A 26,846-nucleotide genomic window follows, 5' to 3' on the forward strand; every position below is an offset into this window, starting at 1 on the left:
AAGGTATATGAAGCTTATAAATTGACATATGTAGACCGAACTCTATAAGAGGTAGTATTGGGAATTTTCCCAATAGACGAAAGTCTTACGGAATACTGTTGCTTCGAGATAGAAGGAAGCCTCGCGGGTCTCTAAATTTTTATTTTTATTTTTTTGGGAGAATAAGCAAGAAGATATACGAGGAATAATCGTTGGCTAATAGCTTTGTGCCCACCACTGGAAAAATATAAATGATGTAGACGTTATCATGAATATAAATCGTCAATAAGTGGTCTTTTTAAGTCCATTGTCACTTGACTTTAGACATGCTCTCTATTATTAATGTGAAATGTGACACCCTTTTAGTTGACAACAATTACAATAATTTTCTTCAACAAGTACAAAGCATTAATTAAGATGGCAAAACGAAGCTTTGATTGAAATAGTTATTTGCAGTACATGAATAGATAGGGATCTCCACATTTAGAAAAAAAAAAAAAAAAAAAGGTGATCTAATTAAGTTCCCACTTCTTGTCTTTGTCTTGAACCTATGTTGTCACCAAAGCTCCATACACTTGAGCCTTGAGGGCACTGCCCCTTCAGTTGGCTGACAAATTTGGCACAGTTATGGGCTCCAGCGACTACCCTTTGGGCCATTTTTTAAGCCATCACTCTGCGGCCGGAGCAAAAAGTTGATCCACTGAAAGCATTGGCATGCCAAGTTTTGATTCTTGGTCTAAATCAGATTCAGCATTGGGCATCCTGGAAACCCGGGCCTGGGCTGACCACTTAAGAATCAACTTGGGCCTAGTTTTAGATGGCCCGGTTCAGGCCCGGGGTTTTGCCATCTTATTAGTTGGTAATACTGAGAAATGAGCTTGGTGGCATTTTTTATTTGATTTAAGTGAAAAAAGTTGGGCACTGCCGTGAATTTGTGATGGGGTTGGTGTGATTGCGGCATTGTGCCATATTGTTTATGGTTGAATTAACACAAATCAGGGAAATCACCTGTTCTTGTAAAGCCTAGGTGTTAAATGTTGATTTGAGTCTTTAACATTGTTTCAATTGTATTTGAATTTTGCAAATTGCAATTTGTTTTAACATTGACTTTTGAATAAGTGTAAATGACTTTTTCCCACCAAAGGTTTGCCTTAATGACACTTTCTCACCCAAAAAAGTTTGAAAATAAAACTTTTCTACCCAAAGTTTATATTCCGTTAAAACTCAAAATACACATCACTTTCTCAGTCAGCGTTCGGTGAGTTACTAGGATCTAGGATAAGAGAAGTTTTGTAAAGTGGAGGCTAGTATATCGAATGATGGTGATTGATTGAATATTCACCGTCGAAAATCAGCTAAGAACAGGAAACCCTAGCTTAGCGATGGTCGATAATCTATGAGAAATCAAGTGCCCAAGTGAGAGAAATTTTGTAAAGAGGAAACCGGAGTTCAAATGGTGGTGACAAAGAGAATTTTCGCCATCGGAATCAGTCGGAATCGGCTTTGGGTAGTAACGAAATATTAACTTTAGGTGGAAAAGTGGTATTTTGAAACTTTTTGGGTGGGAAAGGTCATTAAGGCAAACCTTGGGTGGGAAAAAAGTCGTTTACTCTTTGAATAAAGTTTAAGAATATAATATAAGGTCTTTTTACCGAATTACAAATTAGTCTAATCTTATTTTTTAAATTTCATTTGTTTGAATTATGAGTTGACTTCAATTACAAGTTCTCATTTACAACTCCAACCTAAAATGTAGTCCAATGTTGGGGCGTGGCAGTTCTCATCTCTGAGCAATGCCAGAAACAGTATCGCTTGTTTTCTCCAAATATCTTCTCCTTCACCTTGGTAATTCTGTCAATAAATTCACTTCTCTTTTATACTTTTTATTCCATTGATGAACAAGGCCAAGCTCTTTCAACATGGAAGAACAGTTTCAAGTTAAACAACCCCACTGATGCGTTAAAAACATGGAATCCTACAGACTTAAGTCCATGCAAATGGTTTGGGATCCATCGCAACTCAAATGGAGAAGTGCTGAAATTAAGCCTGAAAGCAGTAGAATTAAAAGGTTCATTGCCTTCAAATTTTCAATCCCTCAAGTCCTTGAAGAGTCTTACAATATCATCTTGCAATCTCACGGGCACAATTCCAAAAGAATTTGGAGAATACCGCGAGCTCACTTTCATTGATCTCGACACAAACTAGCGAACATTCTCGAGCGGGTGGGAATTACTAGAGGGTGAGCTGCCAACGGAGACAGGAAACTGCACCAATTTAGTATGGTTTGGCTTAGCTGTAACCAACATTTCTGGAAGTCTTCCTTCGTCAATTGGTATGCTGAAAAGAATTCAAACGCTAGTCATTTATACAGCACAACTGTCAGGTCATATCCCAGAAGAGATTGGAAACTGCAGCAAGTTGCAGACCCTGTCCTTGAATCAGAATTTAATCTCTGGCCAATCCCAAGGCGAATTGGGAAGCTCAGCAAGCTTCAAGAGCTATACTTATGGCAGAACAGGTTAGGGGGTGCAATTCCAGATGATATTGGAAGCTGCAAAGAGCTGAAATCATTGGATATCTCAGAGAATCTTCTAACTGGCAGCATACCAAGTAGTTTTGGGAAACTTGTGAAGCTTCAACGCCTTTACTTAAGTTTCAACCAGTTGTCAGGTATAATACCTGTTGAAATTGCAAACTGCACAAAGCTGAGCCATCTATTCTTAGACAACAACAAACTTTCGGGTGAGCTTCCTGTTGATCCATTGGCAATCTAAAAAAGCTTGATCCTGTATTTACTGCCTGGAACAATAAACTAACAGGCAACATTTACGGTCTTTCTTCGGGACGTAAAAATCTGTTTGACAATAACCTCTTTGGCTCAGTATGTTAGCCTGTATACCCAAAATATGATGAGATCATGAGAGAGTCATTGTTATTATTATATGTAGGTAACAACCTCAGTTATACTATTAATTAATACATATATACATGACCAGTAGATTTTTTTTTTGGTTAAAAACTATCAATATATGAATTATTGAGATTGATGATAGTCGATAGAGACAAATACATATGCCACTTATCTCTAGTCTTCTCAGAATAAATTGTTGCTTGTTAATGGATCTTGATCTTTAGCAAGCATGGAGCATCCATTGAAGCAGTAATTTGCAGTACATGAATAAATGGGGATCTCCACATTCAGCAAAAACGAAGTGCTTGATATTATCAAGCGGCAAGCGCCTACTTCTTTTCTTGTCCCGAAGCTTTGTTGTCACTAATTAAGGCTTCGTACCCTTTTACTTGCGGGCGCTGTGCACGGTGATGGGTTCCAATGACAAACCTTTCGGCTATTTACGTGTTTCGGAGCCATTGCTTTGTGGTCTGAACAAATAACACTGACAGCTTTGGCATCCCAAAGTTCCGATTCTTAATCTCCATCAGATTGGACGTCCTCGGCAACCTGGGCCTGGGCTGACCTTTTAAAAATAAACTCGGGCCTATTCTTAGTTGACCCAGCTTAGGTCCGGGGTTCATCCATCCTTATAGGCTAATAATACAGTGGGTAAAAAAAGTTATATAAGATCATGGATTCCAAAGGAGAGAAGAAGTTGCATGTGAATGATAGATTGGTGGCATTTTTTATTGAGTAATGCTATAGTTATTGAAAGATGTGCATCGAATAATATAGCGTAATTCTGACCATTGATTCATTATAAGTTAATATTAACAACGGTTAAGATTTTATCAGGTCATTTGATGTATAGATACGGTGTGTAATTTTTAGTAACTTTATCATTTTCCTTTTTTATTACACATTAGAAAAAATGCGCTGCCATGAATAAGTGATGGACTTGGTGGTGATTTTGGCATTGTGCCACGTGTTTCACTTTTTCAACTACCATTATTTATGGTGGAAATACCACTAGTGGGTTGTGCTTAATTTTCTTCCACAATCTCAAAACAAATTACCTGTTCTCATTAAACAATGTCTGAAACTCTTAAATTATCGTTTGTTTTATCCAAATATAAAAAATTGAGTTGGTGTGATTTTTTATGCTAATAGTGTGAAATCTCTGATTTGGTGTATAACATCACCCAAATTGGGGAATATGTGTAAACAATTCCCTAGTATTGTACTTCACGTCAACTGTCAAGTTTTTCTCTATACACTGGTTTCTCACATAATACATCCCTAAATCTACTTTATTACCACAACATAACTGACATTACATCATTTATTCACTCATAAATCTTAAAACAATACTTATGTTAACAAAAAGTTCGCACAACAACAAGACACAACCCTTCCAAGTTAAAATTATAGACAATGATAAATTTAAGAATTTAAAGTTAAGAGCCATCTTAATACTTGGATATAATGGTTTTCCTTGCTAGATATCGTGTTTTAGGTGTGAGATTTTGCAAATGAGACTTAGAAATTCATAGGGTCACGGATAAAGTGTTGGGAGGTTAGGGATGAGGGTAAAATTGTAATTAACTAAGTTAATTGGTTACATTGTATAGAGTCTAGATTCTTGGTTAATTATAAATGCCCCCCACAACATGGAATTGTTCGTTAAAGTTACATTGCATTAATTAGCAATGGAAAACATTTCCTTTGTGCGTGTGGGAACAGGGAAATGGAATGAGCTTTTAAATACTTGCCCCTGGATTTCTTTCACAATTCCAAAATAAATCACCTCTCTTCTCTATAAGCAATGCCTAAAGCTGTAATGAATCGCTTGTTTTATCCAAATATCTTCTCCTTCATCACCTTGGTTCTGTTAACAAACTCTCTTCTCCTCTCTACTTGTTTTTCTCTTGATGAACGAGGCCAAGCTCTTTTAACATGGAAGAACAGTTTAAGCACCTCCACTGATGCATTGAAAAATTGGAATTTTGCAGACTCCAGTCCATGCAAACGGTTTGGGATCTACTGCAACTCAAAGGGAGAAGTGGTGAATATAAGCCTAAAGGAGTAGAATTGGAAGGTTCATTGCCTTCAAATTTTCAATCTCTCAAGTCCTTGAAGATTCTTACTATATCATCTTGCAATCTCACGGGCACAATACCAAAAGAAATTGGAGAATATCACGAGCTCACTTTCATTGATCTCAGTGACAATTCTCTTTCAGGTGAAATCTCAAAGGAAATATGTTGGCTAAATAGATTGCAAGGTTTATATCTCAACAGGAACTTTCTTAAAGGCAAAATTCCTTCTAGCATTGGAGACTTGTCAAGTCTTTCAATTCTGATACTCTCTACGATAATCAACTCAGTGGGAAAATTCCAAAAAGTATTGGAGAATTGAGCAAGCTACAGATATTTCGAGCTGGTGGGACTTATCTAGCGGGTGAACTACCAATGGAGATAGGAAACTGCACCAACTTAATATTTTTAGGCTTTGCTGAAACCAACATTTCTGGAAGTATTCCTTCATCAATTGGAATGCTCAAAAGAATTCAACACTTATTCCTTTATGAAACACAACTGTCGGGTCATATCCCAGAAGAGATTGGATTGCAGCGAGTTGCAGATCCTGCTCTTGTATAATACTTCAATCTCTGGCCCAATCCCTATTGGAGTTGTCGACTACTTCAGCATTAATGGGTAACGGAGACGCACTCGGGGGTCCCGCAGCGCCCCCGAGCCCGTAGGCGGTTTTGAGCTTTTCTATGTATAACCGCTGTAGGATTTTTTTTAAGTTACTAATTCCTTGTTGGGTTGGGCTTAGGAATAGAAATCCTTGTAAAACTAGGTTTAATCTCTTAAACCTAGTATATAATCATACTTTTCCCTTGTTATGGGTGTGAGAGTAATTCATTTATTGTAAACGAGAGAGGTGAGACATATTGCAATAATATTGACTCAGCTGGACGTAGCCCACATTGGGTGAACCAAGGTAAATCGCACGTATTATTTTCTTTATTTACTGTTTGATTTGTTTTACTATTATATTTTGTTCCTGCTGTTGTCTCTATTTCGTTCAATCCCAACTCAAATTGGAATGCTCAAAAAAATTCAAGATTTAGCACTTTCTAGCACACAACTGTCGGGTCATATCCCAGAAGAGATCGGAAACTGCAGCGAGTTGCAGAAGCTGTACTTGTTTAGTACTTCAATCTCTGGCCCAATCCCAAGTCGAATTGGAAGCTGCAAAGAGCTGATAGTTATTGATGTCGCAATGACTCTTCTAACTGGGAGCATACCGAGAAGCTTTGGAAAACTTATGAAGCTTCAACATGTAAGTTTATGGGGTAACGGCTTTGAGGGTGAAATTCCTGACGATTTTGGAAACTGTACAGAGCTGACAAGCTTTGATGCCANCCCCACTGATGCATTGAAAAATTAGAATTCTACAGACTCCAGTCCATGCAAATGGTTTGGGATCTACTGCAACTCAAAGGGAGAAGTGGTGAATATAAGCCCTAAAAGGAGTAGAATTGGAAGGTTCATTGCCTTCAAATTTTCAATCTCTCAAGTCCTTGAAGAATCTTACTATATCATCTTGCAATCTCACGGGCACAATACCAAAAGAAATTGGAGAATATCACGAGCTCACTTTCATTGATCTTAGTGACAATTCTCTTTCAGGTGAAATCCCAAAGGAAATATGTTGGCTAAATAGATTGCAAAGTTTATATCTCAACATGAACTTTCTTAAAGGCGAAATTCCTTCTGGCATTGGAGACTTGTCAAGTCTTTCAATTCTGATACTCTACAATAATCAACTCAGTGGGAAAATTCCAAAAACTATTGGAGAATTGAGCAAGCTACAGATATTTCGAGCTGGTGGGACTTATCTAACGGGTGAACTACCAATGGAGATAGGAAACTGCACCAACTTAATATTTTTAGGCTTTGTTGAAACACAATTGTCAAGTCATATCCCAGAAGAGATTGGAAACTGCTGCGAGTTGCAGATCCTGTACTTGGATAGGACTTTAATCTCTGGCCCAATCCCGAGCCGAATTGGAATGCTCAAAAGAATTCAACAATTATCCCTTTATAGAACACAACTGTCAGGCCATATCCCAGGAGCGATTGGAAACTGCAGTGAGTTGCAAATCTTGTACTTGTATAAGACTTTAATCTCTGGCCCAATCCCAAGTCGAATTGGAAGCTGCAAAGAGCTGATAGTTATTGATCTCTCAATGAATCTTCTAACTGGCAGCATACCGAGAAGCTTTGGGAACTGCACAGAGCTGAAATACTTTGATGTCATGAATAATTTTTTAACTGGTAGCATACCGAGAAGTTTCAGAAAACTTGTGAAGCTTCAGAGTCTAATATTACGGAACAACAGTTTAGTGGGTGCAATTCCTGATTATTTTGGAAACTACACAGAGTTGAAATACTTGGATATCGCAAGGAATCTTATAACTGGCAGCATACCGAGAAGTTTTGGAAAACTTGTGAAGCTTCAATTCCTTCACTTAAGTTTCAATCAGTTGTCAGGTATAATACCTGTTGAAATTGTAAACTGCACAAAGTTGACCAATCTAACCTTAGGCTACAATAAATTTTCAGGTCAGATTCCTGTTGGTCCATTGGCAATCTAAAAAAGCTTGATCATGTAATAACTGCCGGGAGCAGTAAGCTAACAGGCAATATTCAATGTCTTTCTTTGGTCTCAGCAACTTCTGATTCTAAAAATTGTTTGACAATAATTAACCTCGACCTTTAGCCCAATGTGTTAACCTTAATACCCAAAATATATTGATTTTATAAATTTTATGTCTTTGCAAGTTTCGTGCATGTAATCAATAAATATTTACATGTAAGATAAATATACTCGATTAGAAAACTATTGATTTTTCGCATTGTTAAGTTAGATGATAGAGAATACTACAAATGTGATATATATAATTACAGTTACTTAACTTGATGAGTTAGTTTAAAATAGCATTTTCCATTTCTTTAATAAACATCTTTCAAATTTATGTAAACTTAACTGAAACCACTCAAAAATTTTGAACACGATTTTGTATATACTCCAAATGTGTTTCAGATTAAATCTAAGTCAGCTTTAATCCCTTCTCTACAAACAAGGATATGACCTATGACAAAATAGATGAAGAAATTGGAAGCTTCAAAACTTATGATACGTAGTCTTGTTGACTAACTGAGGTCTACTCTTTTTGANTAGAACACAACTGTCAGGTCATATCCCAGAAAATATTGGAAACTGTAGCCAGTTGCAGATCATGTACTTGTATTACACTTCAATCTCTGGCACAATCCCAAGTCGAATTGGAAGCTGTAAAGAGCTGATAGAAATTGATTTCTCAGATAATCTTCTAAATGGCAGCATACCGAGAAGCTTTGCAAAACTTATGAAGCTTCAATTTGTGAACTTACGGGGTAACGGCTTTGAGGGTACAATTCCTGAGGATTTCGGGAACTGCACAGAGCTGAAATACTTTGATGTCATGAATAATTTTTTAACTGGTAGCATACCGAGAAGTTTCAGAAAACTTGTGAAGCTTCAGAGTCTAATATTACGGAACAACAGTTTAGTGGGTGCAATTCCTGATTATTTTGGAAACTACACAGAGTTGAAATACTTGGATATCGCAAGGAATCTTATAACTGGCAGCATACCGAGAAGTTTTGGAAAACTTGTGAAGCTTCAATTCCTTCACTTAAGTTTCAATCAGTTGTCAGGTATAATACCTGTTGAAATTGTAAACTGCACAAAGTTGACCAATCTAACCTTAGGCTACAATAAATTTTCAGGTCAGATTCCTGTTGGTCCATTGGCAATCTAAAAAAGCTTGATCATGTAATAACTGCCGGGAGCAGTAAGCTAACAGGCAATATTCAATGTCTTTCTTTGGTCTCAGCAACTTCTGATTCTAAAAATTGTTTGACAATAATTAACCTCGACCTTTAGCCCAATGTGTTAACCTTAATACCCAAAATATATTGATTTTATAAATTTTATGTCTTTGCAAGTTTCGTGCATGTAATCAATAAATATTTACATGTAAGATAAATATACTCGATTAGAAAACTATTGATTTTTCGCATTGTTAAGTTAGATGATAGAGAATACTACAAATGTGATATATATAATTACAGTTACTTAACTTGATGAGTTAGTTTAAAATAGCATTTTCCATTTCTTTAATAAACATCTTTCAAATTTATGTAAACTTAACTGAAACCACTCAAAAATTTTGAACACGATTTTGTATATACTCCAAATGTGTTTCAGATTAAATCTAAGTCAGCTTTAATCCCTTCTCTACAAACAAGGATATGACCTATGACAAAATAGATGAAGAAATTGGAAGCTTCAAAACTTATGATACGTAGTCTTGTTGACTAACTGAGGTCTACTCTTTTTGAAATAGCATCACAAACATCCTTGATTTATTGAAGTTAGAAATAGTTAAAAAGAAAAAGTAGCCAAAAAAAAAAAAAAAAAAAAAACCCTTTTGGCCATTTCATACACCTATAAACACAACTTTGTCTCAGTTATGGGCTCCAGCAACTAACCTTTTGGCCATTTCAGCATGTTCCAATGGCGGGTGTAATGAAACCTTATCATACAAAAAAACTTACATTTCAAGGTAATGGACTATGGATCATCATTCCATCGACAACATGGTCAGAAAGAATTCATTTATTGTGCTCTAGGTAGGATACTGGGATTCTAACTTCTTCAATATGAAACTAGTAATTACCCAGTTGAAACCACGGTACTGAAGCCAACGAATAATCCTTGTTTTACGTGTTTCTTTCGGTGCATCCTGACTTCGGAGCCATTGCTTCTTGGCCTGAACAAAAAGTTGATCCATTGAAAGCTTTGACAGGCCAAGTTTTGATTCTTGCTCTCCGTCAGAGTCAGCATCCTGTAAAACCAGTTTTACTGCCTTATCTGCATCAGTTCCACTTATTCCCTTGTTGAACACTGCCTGATCCAATCAAAATGCGCCAAGAATTAGTGATCCATAATATTAGGACTACGCTTCCTATAGGATGTAGAAAGACAACCTCTGAAGTTCCATCATTCATAAAAGAAAGCCATTCATAAACAATATATAAATTCATGAAGTAAAACCTATGACTATAAAGAAAAATACTTGCTTTATCCGTCTAGGTCCCCAGGTTGAAGTAGACCATCTAGACCGTGAAAATGCTTTGGCATACAAGCCATCGTTGATCAGCCCTCTGCCATACAGGAAAAAGGTCAGAGACTTCTCAGAAACCAGCCAAGTGAACTTTTCAGAAACGATGATGGCTGCTCCAGGAAGTAGCAAAAACTCCTTCAGAAAAACGATGATGGTAGTTCCAAGAAGTAGCACAAACTCCTTCAGAAAAGAAAAACATGGTTATGTACCTGCTCTGAAAATCAGTTATTACTGCCTCGACAATATTAGGAGGAAACTTCTTTCCATTCAGTTTCTTTCTAAGCTCAACTGCTGTAAATGCTCTACAGAAGAAGAAAACAAGCTTAAGAATAAAGCACATAATATCAATGCACTGGAAATAATATGAACCAAACGAGTTTACAGAAAAATGAGATATCCAAGAAGGAAATATTTTACTTCCGTGTAGCTAAGAAAAAATCATTATTAGAACAACTCGCTTTATTTCATGCATTTAACAAATATAGTAAGTATGAACCTATTTTTCTACAGCAGTGAGCTAATTTTGCTAGAAAGCTTTAAACATGGACAAAAAAGATACCAACTGAAACAACTAAATAAGTTGATAACTGAATCCTTATTGTTAGTAAAAGCTACAAACTAACCTTGTTGCAAGTAATTTGATGGCCAAATTCTCAGCGTCCTGTATGGTTGTACCTCCTCGTAACATCTTGTTTACAAAGATCTTTTCCTTGACGGTTTTTCATCTCCTCCAATACCTCCTGGGGTTCTTCAATGAACTCCTCAGTCTCTTCCATCAGTCCATGCTCTATAAACTCCCAATCACCGTTTTCTTCTCCAAATGCTGCAAAATGACAAAAAAATTCTCAAGCATAATGCTAACATGATTAAACCAATGAGGAATAAGCATGATCAATTACAGCTAAAGTTGAAAGCAATGCCATTGCCACCTACAAAAAGCCTACTAAGAAATTGCTTTGATTCTTTTTAGAAATTCATCTATAAAAATGTGCAAGCATTATGCATACAACAACCATGATCATACTCTAAATCCATTAAAAAGAATAATAATCATTCCATAGATAACTAAGTTAAGGACTTTGCACCTCGTTATAATCATCAAATAACAGATTGTTCTCATCATCCGACTTTGATTTCGAACCTTCTCATCCAAGCAATACTCTCTTTACACCTCCACATTTCTAACGTCAATTCTCAACTCACACCATTCTCAACCAAAAAAAAAAAAAAAAAAAAAAAAATAATATAATAATAATAAAGATTAAAAATAGACGAATGAAGCTGGGTGAACATCACTCCATTCTCCATTGCGCCTTCACTTCATCCGTCTTGGCATTTTCAGGCAGCCTGAACCTTCTAAGAAACTTGCCACGGCAACGCTCAACTCTATGCCATGTGCTTCGAAACGATTGCAATTAAAAGTAGACGAATGAAGCGGCGTAATGATAGCAAAAAAAAAAAAAAAAAAAAAAATGTGATATCTTCACATAATTCAATGAAACAGAGCCATAAAATCTTAACAAAGAAACACGAGATCATGAGAACTTAATCGATGAATTCAAAGAACACGCGAAAACACTGAAGACGATGAGAGGTCTGGTTTTCTGGAAGAAAAGAGAGGAAAAGAGCAACAAGAGTGATGAAGAATTACTCCATCACTTCCTTCTTTAAACTTATTATTAGAAGTCTATACAGTAGCATATCATACAAGTGAAATAAAATAACCTTTACATGAGAAAACAAAAAGAATATACAATATTGCCCTCAATCATATGTACAGCTCATGATCAAATCTGTTGAGAATTTGTTGGGCATGTATGTACAGCTCAGAATGTCATGATCAAATCTGTTGAGAGTTTGTTGGGCACGTAGTGGTGTTGCTCTCTCGGTTAGCTGACTCATCATCCTCTAATATCCCCACGCAAGATGGAGAATAGATGTTTTCTATTCCCATCTTGGACAAAAGAAAGCCAAGTTGAGTGGAAGGAAGTGCCTTGGTGAAGACATCCGCAAGCTGAAGTGAAGAACGAACATGGGAAGTGCGTAAAAAACCAGATTGAATTTTGTAGCGAATGAGATGGCAATCGATCTCAATGTGTTTTGTGCGCTCGTGAAACACCGGATTTGCTGCGATATGTAAGGTAGCCTGATTATCGTAATAGAGATTAGCTGGAAGTGAAACCGAGAAGTGCAAGTCTTGTAAAATATAAGACAGCCATTGTAGTTCACAAGAAGTAGTTGCCATGGCTCGATACTCAACTTCAACGGAGGAGCGAGAGACCACAGTTTGCTTCTTTGAACGCCATGAGATCAATGAGGATCCAAGGAAGATGCAAAAGCCCGTAATGGAGCAGCGAGAATTGGGGCAAGAGGCCCAATCCGAGTTAGTATAACCTCGAAGATGAAAAGAGGAGCTGGAGGGAAAAAGGAGTCCTTGACCTGGTGCATTCTTGATGTAGCGGAGAACTTGGTGAGCTGCATGTTGATGTGAGGAAGTAGGAGTAGTCATAAATTGACTTAAAACATGGACAACATAGCTGATATCGGGGCGAGTAATTGTGAGATAAATTAATCGCCCAACCAAACGTCGATAAGGGAGAGGATCCGAGAGAGGCAGACCATCATCTATTCGAAGCTTCAAATTTTGTTCCATTGGCAACTTGAGTGGTCGAGTATTGAGAACATCAGCATCAGATAATATATCTAGAGCATACTTCCGTTGACAAATAGATATACCCTTGGAAGAACAAGCAACTTCAATTCCAAGAAAGTAACAAAGATTACCAAGACATTTAATCCAAAAATGCTCACTGAGAAATGACTGAAGAGCAGCAATAGAGTCCATGCTTGAGCTGGCCACAATGATGTCGTCAACATAGACGAGAAGTGCTGTGAAAGAGCCATTGTGCAGCCGAGTAAATAGGCTGTGGTTAGCCTTAGATTGTTGGAAGCCGAAAGTGAATAAGGCTTGAGAAAACTTTGAATACCATTGACGCGGGGCTTCTTTTAAGCCATAGAGACTCTTGTGTAAGCGGCAAACCTGATTCGGTGCCTCTTTGAAATAAACAGGAGGTTTGCGCATAAAAACTTCTTCTTCCAAGTCGCCGTGTAGGAAGGCATTTTGAATATCAAATTGTCTAAGAAACCAGCCTTTGATAGAGGCAGCTGCTAACAAAGTTTGAACAATAACAAGTTTTGCTACCGGGGCAAAGGTTTCGTTGTAATCAAGTCACTCTTGCTGTGTAAATCCTTTGGCAACAAGACGCGCTTTGTAGTGCTCAATGCTCCCATCAGAATTATGCTTGACTTTAAAGATCCATTTGGAGCCAATGGTATGCTTACCAGCTGGTAAATCAACAAGTGACCAAGTGATATTGAGTTCAAGGGCAGATATTTCAGAATTCATAGCCTCACACCAATGAGGGTACTTGACAGCTTCTCCATAAGACTGAGGTTCAGGTGTGGCAGACAAAGTAGAAATAAAAGCATGATAAGATGAAGAAAGTTTATGGAAAGAAATAGAAGAAGAGATAGGAAATGGTTTACCTGAGTTGCGAAGAAGAGGGGTGGGAATACGATTGATTAGGTAGGTGGCTGTAAGAACACATGCAGACCAGAATTCTAATGGTATTCCTGATTGGAAACGTAAGGCACGAGCCACTTGAAGGAGATGTCGATGCTTTCTCTCAACTAACCCATTTTGTTGGGGGGTCTCGACACATGAGGTTTGATGAATTATGCCATGTTCAAAATAGAAGTCTGTCATGGAAAATTCCAGGCCATTGTCACTACGCAGGATTTTAATTCCTATATTAAATTGAGTGACAACCAGATTACAAAAGGATTTTAAACAAGGACACGCATCAGATTTATTTTTCAGAATATACACCCAAGTGCAGCGAGAGAAGTCGTCAACAATTGTGAGGAAAAACCGAGAACCATTGTGGTCTGAAATGTTGTGTGGTTCCCCATAAATTACAGTGAAAAAGATCAAAGCAATTAGAAGTAGAGTTAGTGCGAGAAGGAAATGGGAGCCTTGTTTGTTTGGCGAGAGGACAAGTAAGACAAGGTAAATTTTCATTGATATTCATATGAGTAGTTACATTGGAATCTTGTATGTGTAACATGCGAGAATGGGAAGGGTGACCCAATCGACAATGCCATAAAAAATGAGCACTGTCGAGAGGTTGCACGGAGCCTGAAAAGGGATTTTTAAGTGCAAAATGCTGTGAAAAAGTATGAACTAAAGCTTGAGGTGAGATATCTGCTGTGTGTAAGTGATAGAGACCATGTAGCAGGCTACCCTTCCCAATCGTTGTCCAGGGAGAAAGGCCCTGTATAAAACAAACATCAGAGAAAAACATGAGACAACAATTCAGTTGTTTGGCAAGTTTAGCTGCAGATAACAAATTAAAATGGAAATTGGGAACACATAAAACGTCATGGAGGAGAAGAGTTGTTGTCACTTGCACGGTACCAATGTGAGTGACAGTAGCTACTTCTCCATTTGTGAGCTTACCAAAATTAGAAGTGGTGGATGTTATTTTGGTGAAGAGGGAGGGGCTTCAGATCATATGATCTGTAGAACCCGTGTCAATGATCTAAGGTTGAGAACTAAAGGAAAAAGAAGACAAACACAAAGAGATACCAGCAACCGATGAAATATGGGGTTGAGTTGGAGGAACAAATTATAGTTGGTTTGCAGATGGAGAAGCAGTCGAGTTCGTCTTGTGCAGCAAGGCTATAATTTCTTGATATTGCTCTTTAGTCAATACAAGGTTTGGTTCATTGTTGGTTGCTGAAGAGGGGGTTTCCATGGAGACGGCATTGAGGCGTGGCTTGTGATACTTGTGTCAAGGGGGATAGCTGTGAAGCTTGTAGCAACATTCGGCAGTGTGTCCAGTCATCTCACAATGAGTATAGACAGGGGCTGTGACATTTCCAGATTTGAAGCATTGGGCCAAAGTATGGCCTGTGATTTTACAATGAGAGCAGTACAACTTGTCTCGCTTGGGAGAAAATTGAGATGGTCGACGAGCAGCCAATGCAATAGTTTCAACTAGAGGGGCAGCGGAGGTGATGAGATGATGTCGTTCTTGTTGTTGAATGTAGGAAAAAACTTTATTGACAGGTGGTAGAGGATCAATCAACATAATTTGGTCACGAACATTTGTAAACGAGTCATGGAGACCCATCAGAAATTGGATCACACAGTCTTGCTGGTATCGGGCTGAGATGATTTTCGTTAAGGCACAAGAGCAAACAGGTAATGGGTCATAGATGGAGAGTTCATCCCAGATGGATTTAAGTTTGCCATCGTAGGTGCTTACCGTATCTGTTTCTTGTGACAGATTGGCAAATGTTTTCTTCAATTCATAGATACGGGGACCATTTTGAGGGGAAAAACGGTCCTTTAATTCAAGCCACAATGTGCTAGCATCATCAACGAACACAACCGATGGACGAAGAGGCAGACTGATAGCGTTTTGAAGCCAGGACACAAGCATATCATTGCATCATTCCCACAATGAGAGGAGGAGTGCAGAGGTAGAGGGGGGTTTGTCGATAGTTCCATCAAGAAATCCGAGTTTATTCTTTGCCCGCAGTGCTCGTTGAATGGATCTGGACCAAGTGGAGTAATTCTTAGTTGTAAGATGTTCGGTGACCAGAAGGGTACCAGGATTATCAGAGGTTTCAAGACAGTATGGGTTGTTTGGGTTGCTGAGGTCAGTAAGGTTGAGGGTGGGAGTTGACTCATCATTCTCTAATGTTTCGACACCTGCTCTGATACCATGAAAGACGATGAGAGGTCTAGTTTTCTGGAAGAAAAGAGAGGAACAGAGCAACAAGAGTGATGAAGAATTACTCCGTCACTTCCTTCTTTAAACTTATTATTAAAAGTCTGTACAGTAGCCTATTTATACAAGTGAAATAAAATAACCTTTACATGAGAAAACAAAAAGAATATACAATATTGCCCTCAATCATAGAGAATCCTTGTTTTACGTGTTTCTTCGTCGGTCCTGACTTCGGAGCCATTGCTTCTTGGCCTGACAAAAGTTGATCCATTGAAAGCTTTGACAGGCCAAGTTTTGATTCTTCTCTCCGTCAGAGTCAGCATCCTGTAAAACCAGTTTTACTGCCTTATTGCATCAGTTCCACTTATTCCCTTGTTGAACACTGCCTGATCCAACAATGCGCCAAGAATTAGTGATCCATAAATTAGGACTACGCTTCCTATAGGATGTAGAAAGAACACCTCTGAAGTTCCATCTTCATAAAAGAAAGCCATTCATAAACAATATATAAATTCATGAAGTAAAACCTATGACTATAAAGAAAAATACTTGCTTTATCCGTCTAGGTCCCCAGGTTGAAGTAGACCATCTAGACGTGGAAAATGCTTTGGCATACAAGCCATCGTTGATCAGCCCTCTGCCATACAGGAAAAAGGTCAGAGACTTCTCAGAAACCACCAAGTGAACTTTCAGAAACGATGATGGCTCCAGGAAGTAGCAAAAACTCCTTCAGAAAAACGATGATGGTAGTTCCAAGAAGCACAAACTCCTTCAAAAAAAAAACATGGTTATGTACCTGCTAAATCAGTTATTACGGCCTCGACAATATTAGAGGAAACTCTTTCCATTCAGTTTCTTCTAAGCTCAACTGCTGTAAATGCTCTACAGAAGAAGAAAACACTTAAGAATAAGCACATAATATCAATGCACTGGAAATAATTGAACCAACAGTTTACAGAAAAATGAGATATCCAAGAAGGAAATATTTTACTTCCGTGTAGCTAAAAAATCATTATTAGAACAACTCGCTTTTATGCATTTAACAAATATAAGTATGAACCTATTTTTCTACAGCAGTGAGCTAATTTTGCTAGAAGCTTTAAACAGGACAAAAAGATACCACTGAAACAACTAAATAATGTTGATAACTGAATCCTTATTGTTTAGAAAGACACTAACCTTGTGGCAAGTAATTTGATGCCAAATTCTCACGTCCTGTATGGTTGTACCTCCTCGTAACATCTTGTTTACAAAGTCTTTTCCTTGACGTTTCATCTCCTCCAATACCTCCTGGGTTCTTCAATGAACTCCTCAGTCTCTTCCATCAGTCCATGCTCTATAAACTCCCAATCACCGTTTTCTCTCCAAATGCTGCAAAATGACAAAAAATTCTCAAGCATAATGCTAACATGATTAAACCATGAGAATAATCATGATCAATTACAGCTAAATTTGAAAGCAATGCCATTGCCACCTACAAAAAGCCTACTAAGAAATTGCTTTGATTCTTTTTAGAAATTCATCTATAAAAATGTGCAAGCATTATGCATACACAACCATGATCATACTCTAAATCCATTAAAAGAATAATAAATCATTTCCATAGATACTAAGTTAAGGACTTTGCACCTCGCTTATAATCATCAATAACAGATTGTTCTCAGTCATCCGACTTTGATTTCGAACCTTCTCATCCAAGCAATACTTCTCTTTACACCTCCACCTTTCTAACTCAATTCTCAACTCACACCACTTCTCAAACAAAAAAAAAAAAAAAAAAAAAAAATAAATAATAATAATAAAGATTAAAATAGACGAATGAAGCTGGGTGAACATCACTCCATTCTCCATTGCGCCTTCACTTCATCCTCTTGGCATTTTCAGGCACCTGAACCTTCTAAGAAACTTGCCACGGCAACGCTCAACTCTATGCCATGTGCTTCGAAACGATTGCAATTAAAAGTAGACGAATGAGCGGCGTATGATAGCAAAAAAAAAAAAAAAAAAAAAAAGTGATATCTTCACATAATTCAATGAAACAGAGCCATAAAATCTTAACAAAAGAAACACGAGATCATGAGAACTTAATGCATGAATTCAACAGAACACGCGAAAACCCTGAAAGACGTGAGAGGTCTGGTTTTCTGGAAGAAAAGAGAGGAACAGAGCAACAAGAGTATGAAGAATTACTCCATCACTTCCTTCTTTAAACTTATATTAGTCTATACAGTAGCATATTCATAACAGTGAATAAATAACCTTTACATGAAAAACAAAAAGAATATACAATATTGCCCTCAAGCATATTTACAGCTCATGATCAAATCTGTTGAGAATTTGTTGGGCATGTATGTACAGCTCAGATGTCATGATCAAATCTGTTGAGAGTTTGTTGGGCACGTAGTGGTGTTGCTCTCTCTGGTTAGCTGACTCATCATCCTCTAATATCCCCACGCAAGATGGAGAATAGATGTTTTCTATTCCCATCTTGGACAAAAGAAGCCAGTTGAGTGAAGGAAGTGCCTTGGTGAAGACATCCGCACTGAAGTGAAGAACGAACATGGGAAGTGCGTAAAAAACCAGATTGAATTTTGTAGCAATGAGATGGCAATCGATCTCAATGTGTTTTGTGCGCTCGTGAAACACCGGATTTGCTGCGATATGTAAGGTAGCCTGATTATCGTAATAGAGATAGCTGGAAGTGAAACCGGAAGTGCAGTCTTGTAAAATATAGACACCATTGTAGTTCACAAGAAGTAGTTGCCATGGCTCGATACTCAACTTCAACGGAGAGCGGAGAGACCACAGTTTGCTTCTTTGAACCCATGAGATCAATGAGGATCCAAGGAAGATGCAAAAGCCCGTAATGGAGCAGCGAGAATTGGGGCAAGAGGCCCAATCCGAGTTAGTATAACTCGAAGATGAAAAGAGGAGCTGGAGAAAAGAGGGTCCTTGACCTGGTGCATTCTTGATGTAGCGGAGAACTTGGTGAGCTGCATGTTGATGTGAGGAAGTAGGAGTAGTCATAAATTGACTTAAACATGGACATAGCTGATATCGGCGGGGCAGTAATTTGTGAGATAAATTAATCGCCCACCCAACTTCGATAAGGGAGAGGATCCAGAGAGGCAGACCACATCTATTCGAAGCTTCAAATTTTGTTCCATTGGCAACTTGAGTGGTCGAGTATTGAACAATCGCATCAGATAATATATCTAGAGCTACTTCCGTTGACAAATAGATATACCCTTGGAAGAACAAGCAACTTCTTCCAAGAAGAGTAACAATTACCAAGACTTTAATCCAAAAATGCTCACTGAGAAATGACTGAAGAGCAGCAATAGAGTCCATGCTTGAGCTGGCCACAATGATGTCGTCAACATAACGAGAAGTGCTGTAAAGAGCCATTGTGCAGCCGAGTAAATAGCTGTGGTTAGCCTTAGATTGTTGGAAGCCGAAAGTGAATAAGGCTTGAGAAAACTTTGAATACCATTGACGCGGGGCTTCTTTTAAGCCATAGAGACTCTTGTGTAAGCGGCAAACCTGATTCGGTGCCTCTTTGAATAAACAGGAGGTTTGCGCATAAAAACTTCTTCTTCCCAAGTCGCCGTGTAGGAAGGCATTTGAATATCAAATTGTCTAAGAAACCAGCCTTGATAGAGGCAGCTGCTAACAAAGTTTGAACAATAACAAGTTTTGCTACCGGGGCAAAGGTTTCGTTGTAATCAAGTCCACTCTTGCTGTGTAAATCCTTTGCACACAAGACGCGCTTTGTATGCTCAATGCTCCCATCGAATTATGCTTGACTTAAAGATCCATTTGGAGCCAATGGTATGCTTACCAGCTGGTAAATCACAAGTGACAAGTGTTTTGAGTTCAAGGGCAGATTTTTTCAGAATTCATAGCCTCACACCAATGAGGGTACTTGACAGCGTTCTCCATAGACTGAGGTTCAGTGTGTGGCAGACAAATTAGAAATAAAAGCATGATAAGATGAGAAAGTAATAGTTAAAAGAAAAAGTAGCAAATAAAAAATAAAAAAACCTTTTGGCCATTTCATACACCTATAATTTATAAACACAACTTTCTCTCTGTTATGGGCTCCAGCAACTAACCTTTTGACCATTTCAGTATGTTCCAATAGTGGATGTAATGAAACCTTTTCATACAAGAAACTTAAATTTCAAGATAATGGGCTATGGATCATCATTCCATCGACAACATGGTCGAAGAGAATTCATTTATTGTGCTCTAGGTAGGATAATGGGATTCTAACTTCTTCAATATGAAACTAGTAATTCCCCAGTTGAAACCACGGTACTGAAGCCAACATCACTCCATTCTCCATTGCGCCTTCACTTCATCCTTCTTGGCATTTTCAGGCAGCCTGAACCTTCTAAGAAACCTGCCACGGCAACGCTCAACTCTATGCCATGTGCTTCGAAAGGATTGCAATTAAAAATAGACGAATGAAGCGGCGTAATGATAGCAATAAAAATGGATAGCAAAAAAAAAAATGTGATATCTTCACATAATTCAATGAAACAGAGCCATAAAATCTTAACAAAAGAACCAAGAGATCATGGGAACTTAATCGATGAATTCAATAGAACAAGCGAAAACACCCACAAGGCAATTTACATAGTCAAATTAGTGTGACTAATATCTTATCGTAAGAGCTTTATGTATCAAATTAGCAACACCGAGCTTTAAAGGCATGTTAATAAATTGTCTGCTTCTACCTCAAGCCAACCCTCTAACTGTAGAGCTCCTGAAAACAAAATGATGAAATCATTCATGATGAAAGGGTAGAAATCTTGATTCAAAAAATTGAACAATTCTTCATATGGGAAGACAAAAATATATAATATATTTTGCACAAGATAAAGATATGAGATAGAAGTTATGCAAATTGTATTTCAGTTGCATAACCATTGTAGGATCTCTTGCAAGTTGTATATATACCAAGATATCAAGGCTAATACCAGGTAGACATAAAGCCTCAATATATTAATCACTGATTTGCGAAGATATAGTACTACTTTAACATAACATGGCATGAGAATATAGAAATGCTTCCAACATAATATTATAATACATGATTACCATCCAAAGGTTATAACAAGTAACATAGCAATGCAGCCATTTGCTTAAACAAAAACAAAATATAATTTCAGATGAAGGGCTGTTGGTTGATAAGCACTCTATTAATTCACTTATTGGGACAACCATAAGTAAGAGATTTTAGCACCATACTAAGTGCGGCAAAATAAAAGTTCTGTGAGCCATTGCTTTGTGCCCGAACAATTGTTTGATCGATTGAAATCTCCTGCATGCCAAGTTTTGATTCTTCGTCGCCATCACTGTCAGATTGGGAGTCCTGAAAAACCTGGGCCTGGGCTTACCATCTAAAAAACAACTCGGGCCTTATCTTAGATGGCCCAGCTCAGGCCCGGGCTTTTGCCATCCTGATCCATTGTTGCCTAGAACTGTTTATTACAAGAGTGCGAAAATAGTTATTTTTCTTATTGAAAAATATGATCATGACTTAACGACGGAGAAGAAGCTGTAGCTTGGTGGCAATTTTGGTTGCTTCTGAGAAAAAGTTTATGGCACTGCCGTGAGTTTGTGAAAGACTTCGTATGATTGTGCAGTTGTGCCACACGTTTAGCTTTTTCGGACCATTGTATTCGGTGGATGCATAATATTCTTCCACAATCCCAAATCAAATTACCTGTTCTCATATCTAAGCATTAATGGATGAAACTGTGAGGTATCGCTTGTTTTCTCCAAATATCCTCTCCTTCACCTTAGTTCTATTAATAAACTCTCTGCTCTTTTCTACTTGTTATTGTATTGATGAACAAGGCCAACCTCTTTTAACTTGGAAGAACAGTTTAAACAGTCCCACGGATGCATTAAAAACATGAAATCCTGCAGACTCAAATCCATGCAAATGGTTGGGAATTCATTGTAACAAAAATGGAGAAGTGGTGAAGGTGAGCCTGAAAGCACTAGAATTGGAAGGCTCAGTGCCTTCAAATTTTCAATCACTAAAGTCCTTGAAGATCCTCATCATCTCATCATGCAATCTCACCGGCACAATTCCAAAAGAAATAGGAGAATTTGGTGAGCTCACTTTCATTGACCTCAGTGACAATTCTCTTTCAGGTGAAATCCCGAAGGAAATATGCCAGCTAAAAAGATTGCAAAGTTTATATCTCAACACAAACTTTCTTAAAGGAAAAATTCCTTTGCCATTGGAAAACTGTGAAGTCTTTTATTTCTGACGCTTTCATTGATAACCCCTAATTTGGCCCATTTTTGTTGATTTTCGCAACCCATTTTCATTCTCCACCGAGTGCGACAGCCATTTTCGGCACGTATCAACTGTCGTTGACCTTCCCCGACACCACCGTCTTCCTCCCCTCAACCCTCTCTCCAAAACCCCTCACTTACCTAACCCCGTTAGCCCGCTGGTGGCCGTCCCTAAATCCTAAGAGGAGGGGGGGTTTGAACAGCTTAGTGGGTGCAATTCCAACTGATCTTGGACACTATACAGGGCTTAAATTTATGTATAAGTACATAATCTTCTAACTGGCAGCATACCAAGAAGTTCTGAAAAACTTGAGAAGCTCCAAGGGCTATCATTATGGAACAACAGTTTAGAGGGTGCAATTCCAGATGATCTTGGAAACTGCACAGAGCTGACATACTTGGATATCTCGATCAACCTTCTAACAGGCAGCATACCAAGAATAGACGGGGATGGGAATCTTATCTTTAGCAAGCATGGAGCATTCATGGAAGTAGTAATTTGCATTACATGAATAGATGGGGATCTCCACATTCAGCAAAAAGAAAGTGCTGTTATTATTATCAAGTGCCCACTTCTTTTCTTGTCCCGAAGCTTTGTTGTCACTAAATAAGGCTTCGTACACTTGTACTTGTGGGCACTGTGCTAGGGACTAGTGAAGCTTGGCACAGTTATGGGTTCCAACTTCCAATGACAATTATGGGTTCCAACTTCCAATGACAAACCTTTCAGGCTATTTACGTTGTTTCCGAACCATTGCTTTGTGGTCTGAACAGATAACACTGAAAGCTTTCGGTTTTGGCATCCCAAACTTTTTATTCTTAATCTCCGTTAGTTTGCACGTCCTGGAAAACTTAGGCCTGGGCTGACCATTTAAAAATAAACTCGGGCCTAATCTCAGTTGACCGGGCTTAGGTCCGGGGTTTATCGGATCGCTGGGCGGGTCCAGGGTTAATCCATCCTTGTTGGTTAATAATACATCCGAAAAAAAATATATAACCATAGGAGAGAAGAAGTTGTATGCCTGTATCAGAATGACAGATTGGTGGCATTTTTTTTATTACATATTAGAAAAATAGCGCTGCTTGGTGGTGATTGGGGCATTGTGCCACACCTTTCACTTGTTCACACCATTACTAGGTTGTGCTTAATTTTCTCAACAATCCCAAAACAAATCACCTTTTCTCATCTCTAAACAATGCCTGAAACTCTTTAAGCTATCACCTGTTTTATCCAAATATAAAAAGAATGAGTTGGCGTGATTTTTCACTCTATTAGCGTGAAATCTCTTACTTGATGTATAATATCACGTCAACTGGGAAATATACTTAAACATTTCCTTGGTATCGTACTTCATGCCAATTGGAAATATTTTTGCCAACTGTCAGGTTTTTCTACATACGCTAGTTTCTTGAATAAAGACATCCCTAAAAATACTTTATTACCACAACATAACTAGCATTACACTATTTATTCACTCATAAATCTTAAAAAAATAGATAGAATTAGGGATAAAGTGTTGGGAGGTTAGGGTTAAGAGAAGATTGTATTTAAATAAGTTAATTGGTTACATTGGTAAAGGGTCCATATTTTTGGTTAATTACGTAAATACGCTCAAAATATGGTCACTTATTTAAAAACCCAAAAGTAAATTGCCGTGCTACATACATAAATAACAAGAGTTGTTTATAAATGGATTTTATAAACAAAGATTTAGAATTGAGTTCTGAAAGATATTTTGATCTTAGAATTTTAATATCACTTGAAGTTCACCTAATTTTTATGAGATATTGTTAAATATGACAAAAATAGAATGTACAATCAAACAATAGAATGGGGAAGGCCCAAGGCCCAACCCCCACCCCCCACCCCCCAACCAAAAAAGAAGGGGGCAAAAAGGAGCCCAAAATTATTTTAAGTTGTTGTTTTTTTTTTTTTTTTTTTTTATATAGATTTATAGAAATACCATTGGACCCAAAAAACTTTATAATTTCTTATCTAAACTGGTCAAAAGGGTCCAAAAAAACCAAAAAGACCCAAATTAAATTTCATTTTTTTACATAATTTACAAAAAAAAAAAAAAAAAAAAACCATGTTTCGTATTTTCCATTTACACCCCTAAATTAGCTAAAATAGTCATTTACATGTCTAAAATTTCGAAACACCCATTCAATCCCTAATATGAAAACATTGCATCTTCACCTCTTTACACCGCCATAGTGCTGCCGCTATGTTAAAGTGATGATTTCGGTCTATTTTTTTAACAAAATCGATCGGATTCATTACTTTATCATTTCCTAAGCGTTTTCACAACCTTGATAACCCCAAATTTGGCTGATTTTTGTTGATTTTCGCAACCCATTTTCATTCTCCACCGAGTTGTCATTGACCTTCCCTGGCACCACCGTCTTCCTCCCCTCAACCCTCTCTTCAAAACCCCTCACTTGCCTAACCCTGTTAGCCAGCCGGTGGCCGTCCACCTCTCCTAACCAGTTTCAAATTTTTTTTTTTTTTCAATTGGGTTTGTTGATGATTTTTTGTCATACCCAAGATGTCAAAGGTATGTTCCTAACTCAAAATAGTCCTTTAAATGTTAACTTTATGTTAAAAATCATAAAATCTAATTAAGGGCAAAATAGTTAATTCATTTAAAACAGTATGAATCAATTATCCATAGAAAGACATTAGGAGCAAAATGGTCATTTTGCCTATGGATAAACATTGAAAAATTCAAGGATGAGTAGGCTTAATTGCATTTAATGGCATTAATTAAGTAATAATTATGTCTAGTGCGAAATGACCAAAATGCCCTTATATGAAGAATTAAGGACTTATAAGTTATACAATTAAAATAATTGGGCCAATAGTATAATTTTGGAAAATAAACGACCTATAAATGAGATGAAATTCGCTCAAGCCAAGGGAGAGGGCATTTCTTCCATTTTCTCTCAAATCTTCCATGAAACAAGCTTTCTTTCTCTAAGTTTTAAAAGAGTTTTGCGTAATTTTTCAAGGAGAACAAGATAGGAGCCTTGGATATTCAGTTTGAAGGGTTTAAGGTAAGGATTAAAAACCCTAGTTTTGATGTGATTTGAAGATTTGAAGTAGATTTTGAGGTATAATGTTATATATGTAGGATTAAGGTGTAAAAGAAGACAAAGGCAAAGGATTTGTTGGAGGAATTGTTTAAAAAGGTAAGGAAGAACCTCCCATGACTTTAGGGATTATGCTAAGGTTTGTAGATTTTTATGAAACCTTAAATTAAGGCTTTAAGGCATAGAATTAGTTGATGGCAAGTGTAGTTGAACTCATTTATTCTACTTATTACTTTGAATTCATTATACATGAAGTTATTGCTATTTATATTTTATGAGTTGTTATTTTTTATTGAAGAAAATGAAGTATGGATGATGATTGTGACATAACTTGTAGTATTGGAGGTCACATAGTGTTGAATGATTGCTATTAAAAGTGTTGAGGTGTTGTTTGCATTAGCTTACAATGTCATAACAATAATAAATGATTATGGGAATGAGATTTTATACTTCCTTTAAGATGTTAAATACTATTAACGGGAGGTTTGTTTGATCCATAAGTTGACCTATTGGTTAATTGTCCATAGGAATTGATGTGGCATAGTTAATATGAAAAATTCGGATTTAGTAAGCTTAGGGGTTATGTTAAACATGCTTCAGTATTTCGATCATAACTTGAGTTATAAAAATTGAAATGAGATGATTCTTGAAGCATTAGAAAGTTAAGACACAACCCTATAACTTTTATGCTTATGCCAAAAGCCAATTCGTTTCAGAAATAGATGGAAAATGGCCTAAAGTATAAATTGGTTATTAAAGTTTAAGATTTAACATGTTCAATTCTTATGATTATGAATTGATTATTAATGTATTATTGTAATTATGTCATTTACTAATGTTTACCAATTAGGTAGATGATCTTTGAAAGATATACACGGTCATGATGTCAATGCATGATTAATGTTATGAAATGGCATCAATACATGTTTTAAGATGATGTATGTCAGCAAGAGGTAATGTAAATGGATTGATAATCCATATATGAATTAAAAGTATTAAGCTCACCAAAATATGTGTTTACATGCCATAAGATGTTAGAGATGTATATGGACATGATAGAGATGCATATAGACATAATGGGAATCGCGTAAGCATATCCTCGTATACCAGTTGAGGAAAGATGAATATATACTTTAGATGTTAAATAACGCGTAAGCACGTCTCTTGATGATATGAGTTTTAGATGAATTTGAGGCTAGATGATATGAAGTGATTAAGACGCTAAGAAAAGTTCGATCGGCTACACATTAAATGCTTCATATGCATTTAATTGCACTACATGAGTTATGATGTCATCAGATGATTTATACTCATGTTAGATGATATTTAGATGTTATATCATGATAGGTAATGTGTGTGTATATGTGTACATATTTATTTGTATGTGTATGCATTGATGTTTAGCCATGGGATAAAATGATGAAAGACATATGAAAAAGCAATGAAAAAAAAGGGGAAGTATCCCTAGATGTAAAAGATAAGTGATGTGTTAACAAATATGTTTAAATAAAGGTCAAAT

The 26,846-nt window shown here is 37.2% G+C and overlaps 2 protein-coding genes across 2 annotated transcripts; one reads left to right on the plus strand and one right to left on the minus strand.

Moving 5' to 3' along the window:
- The first annotated feature begins 4,677 nt into the window (after nt 1–4,677).
- On the plus strand, nt 4,678–8,750 carry LOC116122313 (LRR receptor-like serine/threonine-protein kinase). Its single transcript, XM_031408170.1, is given in 6 exon segments — nt 4,678–4,953; nt 4,956–5,227; nt 5,230–5,471; nt 6,022–6,148; nt 6,471–7,437; nt 8,143–8,750. Coding segments are annotated over 6 exon segments (2,472 nt in total). The 5' UTR covers nt 4,678–4,697.
- Nucleotides 8,751–11,958: 3,208 nt separating this feature from the next.
- LOC116122314 (uncharacterized mitochondrial protein AtMg00810-like) lies at nt 11,959–13,200 on the minus strand. The gene has a single exon (XM_031408172.1). The coding sequence runs from the start codon at nt 13,198–13,200 to the stop codon at nt 11,959–11,961; it is 1,242 nt and encodes a 413-aa protein (XP_031264032.1).
- Between the last annotated feature and the right edge of the window lie 13,646 nt (nt 13,201–26,846).

This window comes from Pistacia vera, unplaced genomic scaffold (assembly GCF_008641045.1).
Source record: "Pistacia vera cultivar Batoury unplaced genomic scaffold, PisVer_v2 Contig133, whole genome shotgun sequence".
NCBI classification, from domain to species: domain Eukaryota; kingdom Viridiplantae; phylum Streptophyta; class Magnoliopsida; order Sapindales; family Anacardiaceae; genus Pistacia; species Pistacia vera.